The 24,330-nt window shown below is 38.8% G+C and overlaps 1 protein-coding gene across 4 annotated transcripts in view; it reads left to right on the forward strand.

The window, feature by feature from the left end:
• SPRED1 (sprouty related EVH1 domain containing 1) overlaps window positions 1–6,386 on the forward strand; it is a 63,924-nt gene extending 57,538 nt beyond the window's left edge. For all 4 annotated transcript variants that reach the window (XM_049825938.1, XM_049825940.1, XM_049825936.1 and 1 more), the window contains one exon: window positions 1,252–6,386. In XM_049825938.1, the coding sequence (XP_049681895.1) occupies window positions 1,252–1,911 (660 nt within the window). In that variant the 3' untranslated portion in view covers window positions 1,912–6,386. The remainder of the gene's footprint in view (window positions 1–1,251) is intronic.
• The last annotated feature ends 17,944 nt before the right edge of the window (window positions 6,387–24,330 follow it).

Here is a 24,330-nt window from a genome sequence, read left to right on the forward strand (position 1 = left end):
TTTTATTTTTTTTTCAGTCTTTTCTGTGAGATGGTTTGCAGGCAGTGCATTTGACAGGAGAAGAAGGTGGAATTTGACTTGAAGCTCGCTTATATTCTGGCTCAGATTATAATAGGCCTACAGTATAGGAAAATAACTGCCTGTCTGTAAAGCAGGAATACTGGGACATACCAAGACTTTTGCTTTTTTGCAGCACTATCTGCTAGTTTGGGGAGCTCCTTCCATACACAAGTCCTAAATTTTTATCCTGTTGTTATTTGCACCTTTTCTTGAAAGTCACTTGTAATGTGATTTCAGTAACATTTAGTGGCAGTCCAGTATCTTACACTTACATTTAAGGTATGCAGTATTTCAATTTGGATGATTCAAATTTGCCACCTTCAACAACTTTTTCATGCCCCCATGCCCTTTCATCATAAGGCAGAATAAACAAGAATAAACAGACCCTTATCTCTCTGGTGTTTGTTTTGTATGTGTTTAGCCTGTTCCTTCCTACTTCCCTTTTGAGGTAAAAGGTCTTGAATTATGGTCAGTTCATTACAAGTTGAGAATTTAAAAAGTACTTAGGTGTTTGCCTGCTGGTGTCCTAAACCAATGGATTTAAGTACTGTATATTAGCTAAGGGGAGATGCATTTAGCAGCCACTGTTATTGATTGATCATGCTACTGAATATTATTATTCATATGGCAAAATCCTTATCTAGAATACAGCTTTGAGAATAAGTAACCAGTATTCAATACTCTTGTTGCAAAAGCAGAGGTAGTTTGAAAGCTTAGAGCAGAAATAAAGGAAAGCTTCTCCTAGATAACACAAGTAACTCAAAGTGAATGTATCAGGAAGTTAATCCTGAAGCAGCGGATCATCACTGACGTGAAATCGGCAAGTTCGCTTAAGGCATAATTGATCTGTGGAACTAATTATTTGCCACTGTAAGATGTTAAAACCTGAATTTTGAGCATAATTCAAAGAACAGTATCAAGTTTTATGCGGATACCAAAACATCCAAAGCTCTTATGAGATACTAAAAAGTCAGGAAAGAATACTAAAGCTCATGGTCCTAATGTCATGAAAAAGGCTCATTATTGTGGGGAAGTCTGTAAATTGTACTAGTAAGAAAATAAGCTGAAATTTTTATCTTCAAGCAGCAAGGAAAAATCCTGTTTTTAATTTTCTAATCAAAGTTTTACATTGTAGGTGGACAGAAATTTGGGACTTCACTTTAGTAAACTTACCTTGCTTTGCCATTTCAGGTCCCACTGAAGTCAAGCAGACATGTTAGTTTTCAGGATGAAGATGAAATCGTTAGAATAAACCCTCGTGATATTTTGATACGTCGTTATGCAGACTACAGGCATCCTGACATGTGGAAGAACGACCTGGAGAGGGATGATGCAGACTCAAATATACCATTTTCTAAATCAGACAGTAAAAAATCTGACTATTTATACCCGTGTGGGGATGGAACTAAGTTGAATTCCCTGAAAGACTCAAAGAGTTCTGTGGTATTTAAAACTCAGCCTTCCTCATCAAAATTTAAAAACTCAAAAAGAAGAAAAGAGGATGGTGAGCGTTCCCGCTGTATATACTGCCAGGAGAGGTTTAATCATGAAGATAATGGCAGAGGAAAATGTCAAGATGCGCCAGATCCTATTAAAAGATGTATCTACCAAGTTAGTTGCATGCTTTGCGCAGAGAGCATGCTGTATCACTGCATGTCGGACTCTGAAGGAGATTTCTCTGATCCTTGCTCGTGTGACACTAGTGATGACAAGTTCTGCTTACGCTGGTTAGCACTGGTGGCACTCTCATTCATTGCTCCGTGTATGTGCTGCTACCTCCCCTTGAGAGCATGCCATCACTGTGGTGAGGTATGTGGGTGCTGTGGAGGAAAGCATAAAGCTGCGGGATGAATCGGTCTTGTGCCAAACAGAGCTGAAAAATCTTTGTTTCCAGGAAGCATCTAACTTGGATTTGTGGAAGCTTTTTGGCAAGCTGAAGGGAATCTTCTTTCATGTAAGAGATGCTTGATGTGGAGGAAGCAACAAGACTTGTCAGACCTTGGCATTTTACAAGTGCTAGCCATGCCTAACTATTTCCTTTGAGCGCGTGGCATTTGTTGCGAGTTGTGAAGGAGATTTTGCAGAGGAAAGCCTATTCTTATTATTGGCTATAAAATGAGTATATAAACTATGATTATACTAAAAGGGATTAACTTTTGCCACTTTGTACATTCATGGTTTAGGTGAGGGGGCTCTTCTAAAAGGATTAAAACTTACCTGAGGGGAAATCTTAACTAAAAGTGCACTAGCGACAGTTGATTTAAGATTAAGAAAAGTTAATACTCGGCAAATGAGAAATGAAACTGATTTTAAGTGCAACTAAATCACTTATTAATAGTTTTTTGGAAGCGACTTTATGTATAAATAACAAATGTTTATATTTAACTAAATGTGTAAGGTACGAATTATTACATGTTAAACTTTCCTTCCCTCTGATATAGTAGGTATGGACCATATCTACTGTCACATTCCATGGTAGTATTTTAAATATTTAATTAGTTAATTTAGTCGCATTTTTATTCCAGATGGACAAATTGATATTTTCAGTCCTGTTTCCCTTCAGCTACAGTTTGTGTTGAGTTGTATCCATACATTCTGATAATCCTAAAACCTTTAAAATATTAATTATTCTAGTCTTGAGTGACCAATATTTTTTTGTTAAGCACAGATGTAATTGTCTAAAATGTTCTTGTTAGAACATAACATTTATTTTTATATATAAATGACTTTGATTTCAACATAATAGCAAAAAGGAAGTTGTTTCTGTTGCTCAACCAGCAAGTTGTTTTCTTTTGGGGTGTCCTCCAAAAATACTTTATTGCATATTCAAATGTTCATTAAGCAAAAGGTACATTAAGGCAGTTGTAACAAATTGTCATCAGTGTTCTTGTTTATCCTTCTGTTAAACTAGGATCCTGTTCAGCTGTTTATCGAGTACTATGATTAAAACAAAAGATTAATAACAAAAGTGAAATTGTTTTCATTATTTTGAACTGCAACTTTTTCTTATTTGAATGGGCAAGAGCAAAAGTACCGTGTGTTTTGTACAAAAACAACAACAAAAGACTTAGCTTGGGAAATAAATTACAGCCCAGGCAAAATTGGAGTGAACTTCTTAATTAAGGAAATTTGGAGGGAGGATGGCGGGAGGAAGGGAGAGAGAGAGAGTGTGTGTATGTATCTGTATGCGTGGTGGTATATTGTGTGTGGTATTTGTTATGGCTTTGTACTTACTAAGTGTTTAACTTTCAGATAAGAATTAACTGATTAACGCATTGAGAATTTTTTAAAACATTATATGCTTTGCTCTGTCGTGAAGTAAGAAACATTTACTTCTTATTAAAGATATGTAAAACACTAAAACCAGTCATAATTCATTAGCGAAGGTACCTATTTGATATCCTGGCTGGAGTGGGACAGGCTATCCTCAGTATACCCTTCTTATTAAACAAACAAAAAAACTAATTGTTTTTAAAAGATGCACATGACTTACTTTCCTCACTTCCTATGCATTTCTTCAGTATATTTTTGTGTAATTTTTCTTTCTGCATGTATCGGTGTCCTTAATTTTCCTTTGTAGCCCAGAAGTAAAATGAGCGAATGTATATAACATTATGTGTCTGTAAAATACTTTTTAAATGAAAACATTTATATTTATATTATGGCTTGAATTGACCACCTTGTGTACATAGATCATCTCAAAGTATTATTTCACATTGAAAAGAAGACAAATATATTGATAACTGTAGAAGTTACGGAAGAGCTTCTAGTTTTGTATTAAGAGTAGATTGGATGAATTAAGTCCAAGAATATGACACGGTAGCAGCAGTCTTGGTTTTTACTGTTTATATATTTGAAAGCTGCTACTCTGGTTGATTTTCATGCTTCGCACATTTTCAGCTAAACTTGGTTGCCTAGAATAGACTGTTAACTTTAAAAACAACTTTGATTAAAAAATGGTGATGTTTTTCTAGTGAATGAGAGGAATTTAATATTTGTAAGTGCTAGGTTCCTGATTCAAGATGGAGAGGTATGAACAACCTAAGAAAAGAACTTGCTGGCTGTATAGAAAAATGCTATAGAATCATATTGTGTATATACTTCAGAAAGAAATGAGTTTAACAGTTTCCTCTCAGCACTATACAACATAGTGAAACTCCTGGTCCTGTACTGTATTTTGTATGAAACATATATGCTTTAATATTTCTATTGAATGTGTGCATTAATATTTTTCACCTTGCATTTAACCACTTTGCTGCTAAAATGTTTTCACCTTTTGCTTTCCTCTTTGAAGACTTGATCCATCTAAAAAGGGTTACTGAACTGACATATGTTCCCTTTTTCTTCTTGTGCTGGAAGTGTCAGCCTGCACACCCTGTTTGAGAGGGACTAAAAGAGAGACGTGGTTACGTAAGGGTTGGTTTGAGTAGGATGGACACGTGCTTTTTCCTCTGGTGTTAGGGATCTTACCCGCTCTTGCAGTTGGGAGATGAGTAGTGGAACGTGGATGTACAGCAAACCCACTCCAGAATGGGCTGTTACATCCGTGCGTCTTTTGGTTTTGGCAGCATGTAACAGTTATTCTGTCTCTTCTGAAATACTTTCTTGAGCATTTGGGAAAAGCGAAATTTCTTCCCCAATCCTTAGTCCTCCCCTTGCCCTTAGCATCAGAACTGTAGTTTTTGAGGCATGTAGTAGCAGAGCTTTGTGTTGCTTGGAGGGGAGACTCGAGCCTTGAGAAACCATCACTGGATATTAAGTCCCTCACTTGTTGAAAACCTCCTTACCGTGAAAATTAAGTATTTCCCCTTGAAAGTGGGGGAAGAAGTTAAACGCTAGCAGCCCTCGTGCACCATCTACTGGGGGAAGAACATTCAGCTGCATTCAGGCACAGTATTTGATTACATAGTCACTCACGTAACTGGCTATCGGTGCACTCCGTAAGCTACAAAAATATGTTAAGCTTTAGTTATGAATTTGCAAAATAGTAATTTGGACTCTTACTGTGATTCTTTATCTCATCGTGCATCTTAAATTTCATTATTAGTATTTATTTAAAAATGCTTTAAGCATATATTTTGTTAGGTTTAAAATAGTTACAATGGCCTATTACACAAAAGCATAAAAATCAGGAATGAAATGAAAGTTCTTTTGATTTTGGCATTGGGTTCATAAGAAGGATTCTCCCCTCCCCCTCCTTGAAGTTCTTTCCCACAGCAAAGTGATGGAGTTTTAATGTTCATACAGAGGGAATCGAGCCTTTGAGTTTGTGATACAGATCGAGTTTTGAGTATGCACAGGTGGGTCTGTGTGCTCGCACATGCGATTCAGTAGTTGCGAAGGGTATTCCTACAGCTGTGTGCAAGATTAAAGCAATATTCTGATAATAATCTACAATTACTATGGTAACTGTTTAGTAAACAGCAGCCAATGGTGGCATAAAACTCGGATGCCTTTCCAGAGCTTATGTAAGGGATGTTCCAAACAGTCTAAACCAATGCAGTTTCCTCTAGAGGAACAAAGGTATTTTGAAGAGTGTCTTAATTTTGCATGTTGGAATATAACATTCCCATTTCAGATGTGTTCTCTTCAGAATGATCTGTTCATGTGTACCTGGAGGATAATGTTGAACTCCCGTGTAAATAATGCACAGGTTTAAATTAGACTCTAAATCTTTTCAGAGCTTATGGCACGGTATGCAGCTAGTACAGTGATACATTCATATTAATAAAATGAAGAGCAAGGGTGGTGGCTGGCAACAAAACAGTAACTTTAAAAAGATGCCTTATGGTACTGTTAGTCCAGCAGCTGGGTGGATAAAACTTCCATTTTCTTCAGTGCACTGACAAATACAAGGAGGGGCTAGGGGGGTTTCTTTGGGCTTGATTTGTTGGGGTTTTTTTCCTGAAAGCTTCTCTTAATTGCAAAAGTTATGGTTCATTTGAGAAATCAAAGCATTCGGTGAAGAAGAAGCCTTCATGTTCAAAGCTGCATTATAAGCTGTACATAGTTTTCCTTCTTTCGCTTGGTGCCATTTGCTTTCCACCCTAATGACCTCAAAGTGCCTCATGTGTATATTGTTTCCATTAAACCTCAACTGCTATTTCTTTCTACTAAATGATGTATAATTTAGTTAACTCATCCCATAGGTGTTTCCTTTATGAATATGAATATAGCTTGTTACTTCGAGTATATAATGTAAATATGCCTTTAAGTTTGTAACTGGTTTGTTACATCATATCCTTGTAAGTTGACATAGCAGATAACACCATAAAGATTGTTTAAATGTTTTTTCCTGTAATTACCTGATTAAAACTATCTTGAAATGAAACAACTGACATGTTTTTCCATTCTGTGTTGGGATTACTCGGAACAGTGCATATTAAATGAAGTGTTGCAGTTCAAGAACAGAATAAAAAGATGTAAATACAGGTAATCATTTTGCCATAGTATTCTGCTTACTGGTTAAACAAAATGTTAGTTGGATCATTTTATGGTTTTAAGACTGGTCAAACAAACATTGTATTACCTTCAAGCTCCAGCATCTTTCATCATAAGAACCATTTTTAAGAGTTGCTATAATGTTTTAAACAAAAAATGTGCTTGTATGAGCTTGCTTTGTATCTACAGCAGTACTTGTCCTTGACATCATGCTGTGGAGGTCAAGATTCCTTCATATGAATCATGTTTGAGTTCCCACTCAACCCTACCACAAAAATGTGTATCTCTGAATAGAATTCTAAGCTTTGTGCAAGTTAAAGGATAAGATAAGAAAAGGAAGGAGAACTAACCAGTCCCTGAAGAAAAATGAAGATGAACACGTAGCAATCTGTGAGACTGTAATTTGAAAGCTCAGTGGTCAGGTTTGAGGATGGATTATTCTAAACTGAATTGTATTTGCCTCTAGCTTTTGCAAATGTTTTCATATTGGTTACAACTGATAAAGTAATTCTCGCTGTTCATCTGATGAGTTTCTAACTTGAATTTTTTTTTATTGCCAGGTGTAATCATTACATGGACTATTAACTGTTGATACTTGAGCTTTTAACTGGTGATTTGAAAATGCAGCTCTATCAGAGGAAGGAAACAGGCAAATGAATTAAGTGACTAACAAGGTAAAGAGTTAATAGAGGATATTATAGGACTCTGTGGAGACCACATATGAGAAAGTGACTCAGCATTAAACATGGTTTCATAAAACTGAAAAACCTAGTGTTAGATCTTGGACAAATCCACCTTAACATCATGGATAATGCATGATCTTCTTGTTTTTTTAAAAAAAAAAGGATAGGTAAGGGGATCTTCCCCCTTCCCCCTTTCCCCCTTTCCCCCCTTCCCCCTTTCCCCCTTTCCCCCCTTCCCCCTTTCCCCCTTTCCCCCCTTCCCCCTTTCCCCCTTTCCAACAGGTAAGTCAAACTCAATTGCTGGAGTTTATAAATTAGATCAAAAACTGAAGTTAATCCACAGACTATAGTCTGTAGACCACAGACCTAGTGGCCAGTTTCTAAACAGAGTTCATAAAAATATCTCAATTAGTCCTTGCCATATAGCAATTAATAATCAGTATTTTGTATCACTGTTTCTTGAACCTTTTGGCTTACTGTCATGGATCACTATGCACTCCTGTACCAGAACGAAAAGACTTTTAGTCTGTAGGGTTATATCATCACTTCCACTATTTGGGAATGCTGAGCTGAGTAATGTAATAACTTAGAAAAAGACATAACAAGTAAATGGATGAGAATAAAAAATAATACCACATTTCATACCTTTCACTTGAGGTTGGAGAGTGTGCGTGTGCACACATGATGGGATCTGACTAAATTATGCTGTGAGTACTGTATAATGTGAATGACTAGCAATATTTGGTTTTACCTAGAAGGAAAAGAAAGAACGGGGTAAGTCAGTTCTTCAGGAAGCTTGTAGCTCTAGATACCCATTTCCTGACTTCAGAAATTTGGGAGTATTTGAGAAGATAATGACTTTCACTGACAGAATAAGCCTCTCAGATGAATTGTGATTTCAGCTAAGTGGTGATTTGGCAGACTTCAGGCACATCTCAGTACCCACCAAATTATATCTGATGTGTTTTTAGCAATGTGCGGTTATGTATGTCAGTTTGAAGTAATGTACAGGAACAATAATCTCATGTTTGGCATTAACGGCCTTTTTTTTTTTTTTTTTTTTTTTTTAAACCACCAACAAAAAAAACTCTTCTGCATTCTCATTTTGAGTAATATGTATCAGTAAGCTGACCAAAACATTTAGTGCTTGGTGGGAGGGTGGTTAGAGAGGAAAAAAAAAAAAAAAACCATGACCAGGAAAGCTCTTTTTAGTTCCTACCCAGGCCCACATGCTACATAATGAAACAACTCCTAGATGAAAGCTGTTGCAATATGACCTACTGTCTAAAAATGGAGACTTTCTAGAAAGACGGCTCTAGCTGCTTTTCATGATAATGAGCAAGAGTTCAGATTTCACCGTGGACAATGTGCAGATGTTAACGAGCTTGCTAACAATGGAAGATACTGGGGGGGTTGTGATGGTAGAACCATATTTAGTGGGATCAACAATACCGGTTTGAAAGAAAAGGAATTATCCTTTTAAACATAGATCCAGTATTGATTGTTGAAGTGTGTTTCTTCAGTCAATGCTACAATTAGCTGTAAGAAAGCCTTGTTAAGATGATTAAACTTCCTGTTTCATGCAAAACTGGCCTTGAATTATGGGCTAATCTCCCCTACTACTCCAGTATTGCAACCTGCCAAACCATTCCTGTATGAGCTGTCTCCTTCCACTACTACGTTTGTGGAAAACAAATCCATTGACATATTTTAAAGATCTCCTAGTCCCCAGTGTAGGTAACTTGCCAGTTTGAGTCCCATGTAAACAGCAAGTAATGTAGTGAACTAATTCTTTCAAACTCAGGACACGAGACTATTTTTGTTATTTCTGAAATAAAAGGGAGTTGTGAAAACGTACTACTGCTGTCAGCAGCTATCACTGTCCCTTTGCCAGAGCTGACTGTTCCTTTGTCCCTGCTAATGGGCTTAGGTGCTTTTCTGTTGCTGCTTTATATTGCCTGTGAGGAAAGCGTTACAGTGACTTGATCTTTCCTGTTTTTTCTGTAACTCGTTCCTTTTTCCTTTTACGTTGTCTGAAGTCTTCTTCAGCTTTCTCTGCCAGCACATGGAGTTTTTATAGGCTGTGTGCACATCTGATGACTTTAGCTGCTGATTACTGAATGCCTGTTACAATTAGTATTTAAAAGTTGGATTGCGAGGGCCAAAAGAGTGTGAACCACTGCATCTCTCTTGGCTGGTGATGCTGAGAAGTTTTCTGTTATGTGGGCATTCAGCCACAGGCTGACCAATCCAAAAGATTGGTTTCTGAGTCTGATACGGTTTTACCCAAATCTCCATTTGTCTCTTGCCTATTTGCATATAACTGTCTATAAGATAAGTAATGGGATGAACTCTCCAGTACATTATTGGGGAACTCTTTCCAGAGGGAGGGGGCGAAACCAAACGCTGAAGCTCTAAACAGCTCTTGGATTGCTCTCTTGCCCTAACAGTCACATCAGTAATACAGTTAAATAATTTTAACAGTTGTTGAAACTATGTTGAAACCAGCATGGTGGAACAAATTAGTTTGGGAAGGTTGTCACTGTTGCCCTTCAACAGTACTAGAAATGCTGTTGAGTCACTAGCTGTGCAGGATCCACTGTTCCTGTTTTCCGTGATGTTACAAACGTTAAAAGTGTTTAAAATGCTGCTTATGAAAGAGAGAGTTCTTTTTCTTTCAGGGCTACTTCTGTCATGAGAATGATGAAATGACTATTCCTTCTTCCTTGGGCTTGGTAGTCTTCAGTGAGTTCTTAGAAGCCTGGAAATTGGTGGAGGTGAGATGTGAGAATGGCGATCCCCGAGCTGAAGAGGTACAGTGTGGGACAGAGGTTAAATCTTGTGTGTGTGGAATAATGGGAATGGAGAGGGAGAGCAGAGGAAAAGGAGCATTGTCTGGGCCCTGTTCACAAAATTAACTTCTTCAGGATGAGTTGACAAGTGGTACAGTATTCACGAGAGATTTCAAACTTTCTGAATACAGCTATGCGGCTTCTGACATCCTCAGGGCCTTTAAGCCTCATTGTGTACCTGAATAAATATGTCCAGGTCCTGGCTCTTCCATAATAGGCACTGTCTCTGAAATCCACCAAGTCATAGTACAAACACTTGTCTTCATGAATAGTGCTTGTCTGGGATTTGCCCAGATGAATAGCTAATTGATCGATACTGAAGGTTGACTGGTCTCCAGGCATTTGAGTTAACACCCTGTTCTAAAGTGGTGGTAGTATTCAGACTTCTGAATAATTTTAGCTTGTGGCAGACTTGCATAGACATCTCTGTGTTAGCTATGTTAGTAAAGTAAACTTACATTTCTGAAGTCTTGGTTGTGAAGGAGTATCCAGAAGGCTTTAGTGCATTTGGAGCTGGTTGCCCAGAGAGGTGGACGAGTCTCCATCCTTGGAGACATTCAGAACTCACCTAGGCGTGTCTCTGAGTAACCTGCTCAACCTGACCCTGCTTTGAGCAGGTGGGGTTGGACTAGGCAATCTCCGAAGTCACTTACAGCACCAGTGGTTATGTGGCTTGTTTTTCAAGAAAATGAAGATTTCGGAGAAGCAAGGGAGCAGTCTCAGAAAAGTGATGCAATTTTGTGCCTGCTAAATCTGGTCCCTGGTTTGGAGGCAAATCCTCCTGTTAATGCTTGAATATTTCAAGTACTGTAGAAGGACTGTCATTTTAGTCATGTCATCATTATACCTCAATATTTTTCACTGACAGAATTATTAAAATATGAATATATTTAATGAACAAAGGCTTCAATATAAGGAATAGGTATTATCATAGTATTGAGGTGAGGGGGAAAGCTATTCCAACTGTTAGTAAGCTTAAAAATATGCACAGGTGTTTGCATAAGTACTGAACAGCTGCTTCACATGCTCTTTTGGCATAGAAAATGTTTTCCCAGAGTTGCTAACTTTAAGATCATTTAGTAAAATAAATAAATAAATAAATTGGGCCCTCCAAACCTTTTCCAGATTAACAATCTAGCTTAACAGCATCTCTAAAACCTGACTGGAATCTGAGGCAAGTTTGCTGAGCGAAGCCAGGCAAAAATGCATGAGCAGAGCGTACCTGGAAGGCACACGGACGTGCTCAGACTGAAGCTCCAGTGGGAGACTGGACATGGGTGTCCTAACACACGCAGAGCTAGCAGCTAGCAATGGCTGTGGCTCTGGGACCCTGTACCTACTACAAAATTTATACTGTAGTCAGTAGCCAGAGCCAAAGGATGGGTGGGGAGTTAAGAAGACTGAGTCATTCCCCTTCATCCCTCCACTAAAAAATCAAAGTAATGTTACTGCGTACAAACATCCATCCCATTTTTAGACAGGCATTTGTCTCAAGCGGTTACTAGAATAGATTTTAACTATAGAATTGCCAGTTCACATTTCTTAGTCCTGTTTCTCTCTCACAAAGTTTAGAATAATGAAGTATTCTAAAAACCTTGGCCCCTTTTGTGTTCCTAGAAAATTCAAAAGTACCTGAACTGCATTGTTTGCCTGTCAGGTATCTTGTTGTCTATGGAGGCCTGCTAGCTTACCTCCAGCGAGTTCTGAAGTGGTAGCTCTGGCTCATCAGCTTACTCAGTAACATGCTGATCATGACTCAAGTCCTTCCTGCACTATCCTTGATGACTTCATGCTCTCTGTAGCTTTTTTCTCCATTGATCTACCAGTCTTTCCAAAAAAATGCTTAATTGTTTCCTGAAGTCTCTCTTCCCTTTAGACCTGTCACTCTTTGTTTTCTTCTCTGTCCTTATTTGTTCAGCCTGATACCTCTGAACTGACTCAAACATTCACAAGTGCAGTGGCAGTTCTGACTACTGACAGTATTGTCTTCCTATATTTATTAATTGCAGATATCATTTCTTGGTAAACACTGCCTTGAGGCCTTACAGCAGTGTAAGTAGAAGGGGTTTGCCCCAAGATCAACAACAAAAAAAAAACATAAAGAAACTCAGTCTCTCCTTCCCACAAGGTGGCACATAAGCTGAGGGAAGGTGGGAATGGATATGTTGGTTGTACTTGCTGTGCTATCGCTCCCCAGTCTAGCAGTAGGGCAAGAAGAAAGGTCACACAGGCACCAGAGTTGTTATTGTCAGCCACTGGAGCTGTAAGACTCGCTCTGACTTCACACCCTGAACGTGTGCCCCATATGTACCTATTGAAATTCCTTCACTGCAACAGTTATCTCCATTCTTTCTTCAGCTTCTCTGTTTCTACCTTTCAATTTCTTTAACGTTTTCATTTAGAGGGAAAAGCAGGGTGAGAATGCTAGCAGATTTCTATTGTAACAGTATGTTAGGACAGTTACTATTATTTAGAATAATTTAGAAAACAGGCTCATCCAGTTGAGCTTTATATTTGTAGATGACTTAGAGTAGTTTCAGATCTTCCAAACTAACCTTTACAAGGTGTTTTGTCCAGTGCAGGTATTTCTAATTGGCTATATATCTACTGAAGCGTGATTTAGAAGTTACCTGTAACGTACCCCTAGGGTTTAGGCTTCAGTTACATCTCAAGTGCAAAGCTACCCTGCACTTGGCAACTGCTTTTTTTTCAAGTCCCTGATCCCTTGATTTGTATTTTTTCACTCTCTTCCTTAGAACTTGCACTTGAAAACCTACTTTTAATCTTTTGAGAATGATATAGAATGCCTTCCCTTTCATGGAGCAGGCAATCTTTAGGTAATACAGTGGAGTCTTTTTGTAGACCTGGACAGAACGCTGTATGGGCTTGCTCTTCAATTCAAAAGTAGCATCTACTAAATCAGTGATGGTTTGTGTTACCATATTTTATCCACAAATGAACCTTCAACAAATGTAGGTTTCCTTATCAGGCTGTTGGTTAAAGAACTGTGCTTTGCAAGGTATCAAAGTGATACAGATTTGTAAACGGTCAAACTAGATCCTGCTATATGTGCAGACCTCTTCTGGGATTGTATGCCTTCTCAAAATTTTGCGAGTCTGAAAAATCTCACTTTGTGTAATTGATTATATTGTAGAAAAGATCTTTAAACATGCCCAGTTCAAAACTGTGTGTGTGGTAACTGGATGTAAGAACATTTAAATGAAACTGCTCCCATGTGTTGCGAAGGTCATTTAGGAAAGGTTGACATCATGAGTGATTCATGTCTGCAAAAACAGAGCGACTGACATACTATCACAACATCACTTGAGATGAAAGTCTTGGCTGTCGGAGCATTTGGTGAACACGCTGCCAGGACTTGGTGGAACTTTGATATCTGTGATGCAGCCCAAGCGCAATTTCAGCTTGCATATTTACATGGATGATCAGATGGCACCTCATCAGCCTCAGTCCATCTTGCAATAATTTTTTTTTCCTGTTTCCACTACGTGGTGTAGTTAGGGCTTAACTATCTCTCTGACTTGGAAGATCAACTCTACTTGCAGTAATCTCACCAGCTGCTGACATGTTTGGATAGTCAGTTACCAGACTTTAAACAGCTTCTGAAATGTGGCTGGTAACAACATGTTAATATAATTTTTCAGTGAGTTCTTTGCTTCCTTTTTTGGACAGTAAGTATCTTGTCAATAACACATCCACAGCGATAGTTTAAAGAAGATCGTGAAAGATTGTCAGTTCACTCTTGATTTGTTATAGAAGTAGAGAAAGCTAATCAAGAGAAGGTAGGTATTAACAGGTGCTTCTTAGTGTCAGTGGACATAGCTAGAATGCAGTATTGAAAAGCTGCCATGTTGTGTATCATCACAATACCTGAAAAATTAGTGTCTTACCTTTCCCTGTTTATGATACTGACATATGATACATGACAGTTGACAGTAATTTGTGATGTCAAATCAGCACTGAAGCAAAGATTCTTCCCAAGAGGTTTTTTGGGTAGCATCTGTGAGAGACTGCATGGAGTTAATGCCTCAAACACCCATCGTGATGGACAGAGACTGGGACCTGCAGAGACCAGGGCCTGGCTTTTGCGGTTGAGGGAAGGAATGGAACTTGCAAGGCTGCATAGCAACACCACCTGAGGAACTGAAAAAGTTAATGTCTCAAACGTTGTGGCTGGGCAAGTTCTGCCTTAACAACGAACCGCAGGAAAGGAGCTGAAGTATGGTGGCCACACCATGCCAGAGGGTGCGCAGTTCCCTGTTCTGATACCCTGAGCGAGGCAGGAAGGGAGAATTTACTCTCCAAACGACCCCCAGGCCCATCAACCCATTTCCTGAATGTTCTGAAAGCACAAATCACCCATGACATCTAATTAGCCTAATGAGTTCGAGTGCCCACCCGAGGGAGGGGCAAGGAGATTATAAAAAGACACTAATCGAAGCCGCACGTATGCGTGCCCTCTGGAACTGGACGTCTAGACTGGCTGGACCAACGCTGGACCCAGGGCTGGTGAAATCTTTCTCTTTTTTCCATCACCCACTGCACCTCATCCCTTTAGACACAAAACCATTGACTAAGTCTGGGACTAGGAGTGGATCCAGCCGGCCCCAGGCTCCTCTCTGAGAAGCAGTCTGGAAAGCAAAGGGGTCCACTCTGAACCTCGTGACTCAACTGGAAGGCTCTCCTTACTGTCTTCCCTGAATTGATACATATTGATACATTGATAGCATGCGTTACACCGTTTACCGACGTAGTGTCATGCTAATTCCTGTTGTGAGAAGCCACGCCACCTACTGTTATGCCTTCCAAGTTCCGTTTGTTTCTGCCATAAATAAAACATTCAACTGATTGTTTGATGTCCCTTCACCTTAATTTAGTCCAAGGGAATTCCAAACTCACCACAACCCCTCCCTGGTCTGTCCAGTATGGGCTGTGACAGCATCCTCCAAATGAATTACATGTTGGAATATAGCAACTTGCAGTGGTCATCATAGATATTGGGCATTCAGGCTGTAAAATTGCTTAAAAAGTTAACTGGGCTCATATCCAATGTGGTGAGTTGCTGAGTGCACAGTCTTGGTTTCTTCCAAAAACTTTACCTTGCTGAAGACTTTTACATCCTGTAGCTATGTCAGTGAGCAAGCAGCAGTTTATGAGTCAACTAGATAACACTGCAGACAATGTCTTAAAATGGTTTATTGACAGTCGTCTTCAGGTGAAATAGCTCCTGAGGAGTTATTGAGAACTGATGCTAAACATCAACTGTATAAGGTTGCTTCAATTTTTTCAAGTTATTAATGGACTAGAATGAGAAAGCTGAGATGGGGTTTACCTTGGCAACTTGGTATTCCACCTTGCTCAACGCCTGCATTAGTTCTGGTCTTGCGTTCAACTCGATCACAGCCACTCCAGCTCTTCTACCAACACAAAAATCTCATGCAGCACTTTGCAGAGACATGGCATGAAAAGTTTCCTTTCAGTGGGGCAGAGCTTAGTGAACCACAGCACATCCCCAGGAATGGTAAAAATATCCACTCCCGTATTGAAACAGAATGTGGTATCTCAAGCAAAATCTCCACAGCCAGGTGATTCTGCTCCTCTCCCATCACCAAGTACATCCCAGAAAAGTGCTTTTTTTTTTTTTTTTTTTTTTGTTCTCAGTCACTTGTTTGCTTACATACAGTGTTCCCTGAGCCGCAAATGTACATGCTTAGGCTCTTACGCTATTTGCCACCTGTAGCATTAGAAGGACATCAACTCTGGGAACATTTGTAGAAGTTTCTCCTCTATATGCATGCTGCTTTAGATTCCTTTTGACAGGGTCATGGCCAGCTCTTTAGGAGATCTGTTACGAGCTTGAATCTTTGACAACAAACATCAGACAAGAACATGATCAATATCACTTGCAGTCTTACAGGCTCCTGTGGTGTGACTTGAGGCCTCCTGATGCTTTTTGTTAGTCTAGCAGTGACAGCGTTACATTTCACCAGGCACCCCAACAATGAAATTGCAATCTTGTGCTAAGATATACAGACCATGACAGAGTTTTCTACCGATCATCCCCTAGGAACAACGCAAAAAAAACTTGCAAAAAAAAAAGCATCTCGTAAACAATGTTTCAGGAAAGAGAAAGCATATATCAAGATTTCCAACAATAATATCACAAAATTCTTTAGTTACCAGGTTAGAGTGCAGCGTGCCTTCAGCTTGAGGTCCATGCAGAGGAAATTGATCCATTCCTTTTGAAATGATGAAGTCTGATTAGATGGGCTCCCTGATCTCATATTCTTTTTTTTACACCAGCTTTTCCGCTTGCCTCAGAACTTCCATTGTGACCCCTCTATGGCCTTTTAGTGTTTTATTGTTTAAGTACACTATTAAACACTATGTCCACAGCTTCAAATGCTGCAAGGCCAATCTAGCCTTCTACTGCTCCCCCTACGTGTCCTGACAGGCCAGGTGGGAACCCCTCTCTCTGCTTCCTATACCACCAAAGCTCCCAAATACCTAGTTTAATCTTTATCAATTGCATCACTGCATAACAACCTGGAAAGTGGCACTGTCAATGTGTGACCCTGCTGTGTGTTGTGTTCCAATGGCCTTGTTCTGCTCTATTTTCAGCTCACTCTCAGACTGTGGTTGTCCCAATTCCACTTGCCCTCTTTGTTTGCTCCAGTACATCCATTCCAGCTGGTAACAGGCCTCCGAGTTTCTCATTGCTCAATGAATGAACCACATTGATAATGTTTTTGTAAGTTGCATGGAGAAACCCTGTTGTGCTTTTCCTCCTTTACTCCCTCTGCTGTAAGAAGCTTGCATAAATTTTAGTGTCACTTAGTCACACATGAATAAGACTCTTTCAGTGCCGTGAAAAAAAAAGTCATTGAAAGGCCAGTTATGAAAACAACTTTAATTTCCCTTAAATCCAGTAGAAGCTGTATATATTCATTTTATCTCTGGATCAGCCCTTTAGCTAGTAGACCTTCTTATTTAGGTGCTGTTATTGTGCCATACATTTTCAGTGACTACTTTTTTCAAGCAAAACTGTATGGATTTCAATGTATGGATTGAAGAATGTCAACAGAGAAACACACTGAATATTTCCAAAATTGTTTTAACACATAAGTGGTTAATGTTAACATTTGCCTAGTGCCAATAAAGTTAAATTTATGTGGCACGTAATTTAGGAAATTGAGTAGGCAGAGAGCTGGTGGATGCCTTCTTAGCTAAAAAAAAAATGTTCACTTTCCGTTAAACGCTCACACACATTTGTCATAGCAACCTTGAAGGTGGCCATAATGCTAAGCAAAATAAACAGTCCTAGCATAATGTTCACTGTAATAACATGTCTTATGAGCTAGTTCAGTACTGCTTTTTATTACCTTATTTTCATTGCTTATTCACTGTGTTGGAGTTCTGTTTTGTGGTTTAATCATTATTACATCATTTTCCTTTCTTAATTTAAAGCTGCTGCCCTTTTCCTGTCATTCCATGCCACCTCTTTACTACGTGCACGTATCCCTCAACTTGCTTTATTTCTTAATAGTGAGTTCTCTACTCTATTAGTTCCTAATAAAGACTAATAGTTGGATAAATTTTATACAAATCTAACTAGACGGTGCTTTGTCAATAGGAGAAAAAAGAAACATGAAGAATTAACAGGAAAAGGGCAATACAGTTTAACAAAGTATGACAACACAAAATGCATAGGAAGGTTACTCAAAGTCCATCATAGTCACATCTATGCAAAACAAAACAAAATTCTGAAGATTATAGCTAATGCTCATTGAATTTTATAAATCATGGTCAAAGCACTCAATATTTTGGACAAATCCTGAGTTTAATGTAGAAAAAACTGTTCTCTATCTAGTCATCTTCAACCCCCTCTTCCTTTTGCAGATGAAGAAACCTAGGTAAAATTGAGCATGTTTACAGAACAATGTACCAGAGATTTCCAGCAGATGGACAATTGCTACTCTATGTGCCTTCCCAGTCACTCCTAATGTATATGGCAAAACCCCCACTGACTCTCCCTGGGAAAGGCCACCTGCCAGGTCAGGACCGAAGATGGACAAGAATTCAGGGCTGGCACCCTAATTTACTTCTTTTAGCCTTTAAAAATTGACACAATGAAATAACTGAACTGCTTACTCTTGAGCAGCATATATGTACTGTATGAACAGAAAAAAAATGAAAATGCTCTACTACCCTTTTGCCTAGGAAAACCATGCTAGTTCATCCTACTGGTAGCTATTTTTATCTGGTAATCCTCCTCATCTGAGAGATGAAACTGTTCACCTCAGATGGCTCGTGTAGAGGAAAAGAAATACTCACTTTCCAAAAACCCTTCAGAGTCCCATTCACTCAATTCTATGTAAATTTGGGAAAATAGGCAGTTTTAAAAAGGTTTCATATTGTCCATCCTCTGATATTCTGTCCAAGTCTCTGCATTTAAATGTAGAAAGAAATGACCCTTGTCACATCCAAAGTACATCTCATAATGTTTATCCACAGTGCTATTATATTCATGGGAAGACTATCTACAAGTGATGTAGAGTCCTCCAGGTTTTAATGAACAGCAGAAGGAACCAACAGGGTGACAAGAAATCAAATTTAATGAAACATTATGTATATTTGCTTTATAAAACCTCAAAGAAAATGTCACAAATCCTCCCCCCCAGCCAAAAATATAATCCACGGAAAATATACTTGTTTTCAGGAGCTTTTCCCAGGTGCTAATGCTTCACCTTCAATGATTACTGATGCAAATGGTGAAATGCACCTAAAGTAGCACAGCTGCTCTCATTTAACTGTCTGCACTGAAATGTGATATCATTATTATTGAAATGGTTGTGTGGTTTTGCTCTTTTCTCACTAATCCTTCTCTCCCTGTGCAATGCTCGTCTGCCAGAATAATGGGGAGGAAATGCCATTAGGCAAAACTCATTTCCAAAGATCTATCTGCATGAGTAAGGACTAGCTTGCAAGAGTGCAGATTGAAAGTCTGGGTCAAATTTGGCTAAAGCATGATAGCTTCATTTAAAACCAAAACAAACAAAAAACACCCTTTCTTATTCCGAATGAAAGGGAAATCTATATAAGCAACATTCTATAAATGGAACAAAAGGTCTTTACTGATATTTTTTCAGCAGTACAATGTGACAATTCATTTATGGAATGGGGTTTATTTGAGTGTATATGCCCTAACCCTTTCATGCAATGGTATTCTGAAGAAAATAATAGATTAGCCAAAACCTGGTAGGCTAATGCTCTTTGTTTTATGATGTTAATTAGGTTTACTTGATTGTCTGCCATTTACCTCAGACCACAGGATTAACTGAGTGCCCTTCATATTAACTCTCTCATCAGATAATTATTATTGCTTTTTCCATGCAGTATTATTACATACAACATTTACTTTAATTTCCTCCAAATATTGAATAAAAAGTGTATTCATTATATAATGTATTTACTCTTAGAGTCATGAAGTCATGAACTCATTTTAAGGACTGAGGAAAAGAAGCAAATACAAGATGATTATGGGCAAGACATGCTGTCTGCCTCAGCAGTCAGTTTAATGTCTATCATGGAGAAATGTATTTTCCAAGGCCAATTGTGGCACAAGTATTTTTAACTTGCCCTTGCTTACACTGGTTTAAATCTGGAGTAACTTACTAAAGTTAGAGAGTAGAAGCCTGGATGAATTCCACCAAGTGAGAAAATAATTTGGCTGCTAGCGTATAAAACTAAAGCTGCTAATCTTCCTTTTGATTCTAGGGTTGGTCATTTCTTTATAAATGTTTACTACGGTTGTAGTATCTAGGAGGAGGCTTATTTAACATCGTCAGCTGAAAATATGATTTCTCCTTCTGAAATCTGTATCTCAAGAAAGTGACTTATTCTATCAGGTACCTTAAGCTCCCTCCCTTTCTGTACAGCTGCACCGCCTCTACGCTTCTCAATCTTACCAAGTGCTTTCCTTTACAATACTTCCAGGAAGTAAGGATGTTGTAGTATTCCCATTTCATGGACAGCCAACTGAGTCTCAGAGGGATTGTGGGCTAAATTCAGAGCAAGGATTTCTTCCTCAGGTGTCTCTGTAGGCACTTACAGACACATTCAGTTGACTTATCTACTCAATACAGAAAGACGCCTAAAGTCACTCAATACCTAGTGTTTCATGTGTGAAGTTATCTGCTGGACAGATAACAGGTGCCTCAAGTTGCAGCCACATCAAACAGCTAGCTGCTGGGCAGCTCCGGAGCTCGGCCAGGATTCACAAAACAGAGGTTCCTCATCCTTTTTTATCCATGATTCTTGATTTACTACCTAAATCTGGGGTATAAATTCTCCAGTAAGATGGGCGTGTGAGGTGGTCCCACTAGTTCAGCCTGTCTGAGTAACCCCTTGGGCTGTGGGTCCCAGGCTTGGTCCCCATCTGCGCTGGTGTGATTGCTCCTAGGTGATTGCTCCATCCACCAGGTGCTCTGACAAATTTCTTTAGTGGAGTTTGCTTTCAATAAAACACGTGTTTGCCATGCCAAAAAGGCACATGCAGCTGGGCAAGGGAGGACTGGGCTTTAGGAATTTCTCTGCGAAACCAATTTATTCATAACTGATGGTCTTTAAGGAGAGGGCTTGCCTGAGAAAGCCTCAGCCTGTTGGCTACACAGTAGAGGTTTGAATTTGGATCTCCCACAATACACAAAATGCTGGACTAATGAGTTGGAGTGTACCACCTCCAACGCTCTTTTCTTAGCTATTAAAAAAAGAATTTGACTGTTATTTAGAAGAACAGCGACACTTAGACCCTTGCCTGCCCCTCGATGTGTCCTACTGGATAACCAAGCTTCCTCCTGCTCAGATGACTCAAGTCTTATGAACTTCACCCTTCAACGTCTAAGTCTTTTAATGCTTCATGGAGTATAGGCTAGGCACTTACATCAGGGCATGCATTACAGCTGCTGGCATGCGAAACCGAGCTGAAGATTTGAACACCTCCATTAACTTGACTGCAAGAAGACTGACAGAGCTGAGAACTGACCCAGAATCTCTGCTCCAGTATGTTATCCTGATTCCTCCTTTCTATCCACTATATTGTTCTTCTTGAAACACAGCAATGTCTCAGTGGAATCACAAACTAAAACCATTTTTTTTCCAGCTAGAGATACTTTTTCAATACTTTTATTTTATCTTTAAGTTTAGAAAGACAGCAAGGAGCACCAATCCTGTATGAGAAAGGAGTGATGAAAAGATCCTTGGGTCCCCACATGGTGTACTCAATTCCTCTTAGAGTAAAGGAGCTTTTTCCATTGACATCATGGGACTAGAGTGGGCCATTGACAACTTGTATACTATGTACAGGCTGTGATTTGTTAACCGTTCCCAAACAAAGAGCTTCCTGTCTTGCAAGATGCTGAACTCTTCATCTTAGTAAAGCCAATAGGAAACAGCATACCTCAAGGTTTGGTTGTGTCTCAACAATACTTTTTTTTTTTATTCATATTTATGATTGGAAATTTTCTAGGTAGTCCGGTGTCTGAATGGATGTCTATATTGTAAAAAATAAAACAAGGATGAGCAGAAGCTGCTACAAGAGAGCTCTTAAATAATACTAACGTGTGTATAGGTGTCACCTAATGATGGGAACAAATAAGGGGAATGATAATTTGTGAAGACCAGCAGCAAGAGCTAACATAAAATGTATTAAAAGTAAGTTTATTGCTAAAATGGGGGTTTTGAAAGACTATTAAGGAATATCATTCTCAGATAAGGACCTAAATGGATCTGCATATAGAGCTACATGTAGCTGTGTGTATGGGGGTTAAAATGAAAATCAGTTAAGCTGTGAAGCAAACTTATTTACTAGGGTTTTTTATTTACTATCTTGTATGCTGATGCAGAAACCAGAAGATCTACTGAAGCAAAACCCCTTTAAGAATACACCTGAACAGAAAGACGAGTTAGAAAAAAATGATGCAAAAAGTATATCTTTAAGTTAATATAACTAAAATTATAAATAACTTTAATTTAATATGCTTTTTCTCCCCAGAAGTCCTTTCCATTCCACTGAGGCTACATAATAATGCTTGTCTATAAAAGCACTCTGTGCACATATGTTGTGTATGTAGATAGTATACAAAACACTGTCTATTGACATACAAAGAGCATGAAATATTCTTCCTTCCTAAATCATCTTCATTGCAGTTCATAACTCTTTGTGATTTTAGTTGTGTTACACCCCACAATCTGTCCTTCACTTAGCTATGTCTTCCAATTCTAATTCACACTATAACGTGTAAAAGGACTATAGGGCAAATAAAAATATGGTGGGAAGTAATCAGGCTCAGGACTTGCTCTTTCTATGTCTCCAGCCAGCACATGTCCTGAATGTGATGATTTCTGTGAGTAATCACATCATGTATATAGTAATAAAAACGTGAATTTCAAAAAAAAAAATAAAAATCTTCAGGCATTGGCAGGGAGTAAAACATGCATTTGCTTTTGCATTGATTTACACCAAATCCCAGCTTGGATGGATTCATCTTTCATGACAGTAGTCTTAACTTCGCTTGCTTGTGGGAAGAAACGGTAGAAAGTAATATATTACAGGGATCACTGTATCTGCCTTTCCTGTTAAGCTGAGTTTAAAGGTCTTAGTAGACTACTTGAGAGCTGTTGATTAAGTACCGCTGTTCTTACTGCCCTCAAACAAGAGGAAGTGGTGTATTTCACAGTTCCTATTCCTTTGGCTTCCACCAGACACACTGAAGTTGAAATTTCAAGACTCCTTGTAGTTTTACTGCTCTCACCCTCCAGATACGAGCCTGTGTCCCTGAAGTGGCTCAGATAACAATAGTTTGCTGACACAAGATAGTGAAGCTATGTCAGAGGTGTATAGAGCTCTGTGGGCTAAATATTTCTAATGTAGATTTTTCCCCTCTGCTTTTGTAGAAATGAAATGCAGCTCCACAGAAAGAAGGTATGAATGACAAAAGATGTCTTGGAAATAAAAAGTAAGTTGAGTCTTCCTTACTTCTCTGTTCCATAGTATATTAAATTCTTTTAAAAAATCAAATAAAAAAAAAAACAATAAAGGGAGCAAGAAATCCAGATACTTTTCCCTATCTGTGTAGTTTAGCCACTAGTTATTTGGTGTATGAATTAGCAATGCAAATAGTGAGAGGGAGAAGAGTATTTACAGAGTAGCTGGAGGATTTGTGGAAGCCGTCACACACGCGTGATGACAGTGTCTTGGTTTCACCCACATTACTCCCTCTTCTCAGTTACAGACCCCCCAACTCTTTGAGGAGCAGCCATATGGTTAGGGAGAGGGGAACTGATGGTTCACAGACAGCATTTTGGGTTTTTTCTGTGCTCTCAGACAGAGCTCCTTGGGGACAAGCTGGGCTTAGGTGGTTGCATAATTTCGCTACATTTCCTAAGCAATTTTTTGCAAGATCCTTTTCAAAGGCTTGCACGATTCTACTTTTCTTGGTTTATAATCTTATGCTTTAGTTTCTGTCTTAATAATCCATGTGAAGGTATGCTATTGGCAAAAATCCGTCATTTAACAAAGGCAGTCCTTCACAGCATAGCCAATATTTTAAAGGAGTATACTAATATTAAGAGGATGCACAGAAATCCTGCCAGATTCTTTCTGAAAGAATTGAAAAATTTCTGAGCTTCCTGAGTATTCCCCAAAGGCATTTAAAAAAGAAAGTCTTTTGTGGATGACCCTTCTGATTTCATCTCACTAACGGTATGTTGAGGTCATCTGAGTTTTATGCAGCATAGGCAGTCAGGGAAAGGGAGAGGAGACTATTCTTAAAGAGCTTCAAGCGTGCTAACAATTATTGTAATTATTTGTTACCAGTAAGCTCAGAAATATATTAGAAGCCTTCTAAGAGCATCAGCCATGATGTTATCATTTGAAATCGGACCCCCAAAAAGGAAAACATAAGCAATAAATATGCTGGAAGGTCAGAGGAAGAATTTGGCACTGTCAGAATGGACTGGGTCTAAGCATTTTTCTTGATGGGGAAAAATAACCATTAGAAAAATGATTGTTGCTATTTATGAACATCAGGTTGCTAAGTGACATCATGTGAAGTTCACTGCTTCATCGGCCACCCACAGTTCTCAAGGAATAGCAACAGAGAGGGTGAAAGGGGTGAAAGAAAACCAAAAGGCTGAGTTACTATTAAAAAAACCAAGACCTACAGTCCAAGGCAAAGCAAAATAAGCTTTTGAAAAATACCTTCTTTCTTTTTCTA

This window comes from Accipiter gentilis, chromosome 22 (assembly GCF_929443795.1).
Source record: "Accipiter gentilis chromosome 22, bAccGen1.1, whole genome shotgun sequence".
Lineage (NCBI taxonomy): Eukaryota > Metazoa > Chordata > Aves > Accipitriformes > Accipitridae > Astur > Astur gentilis.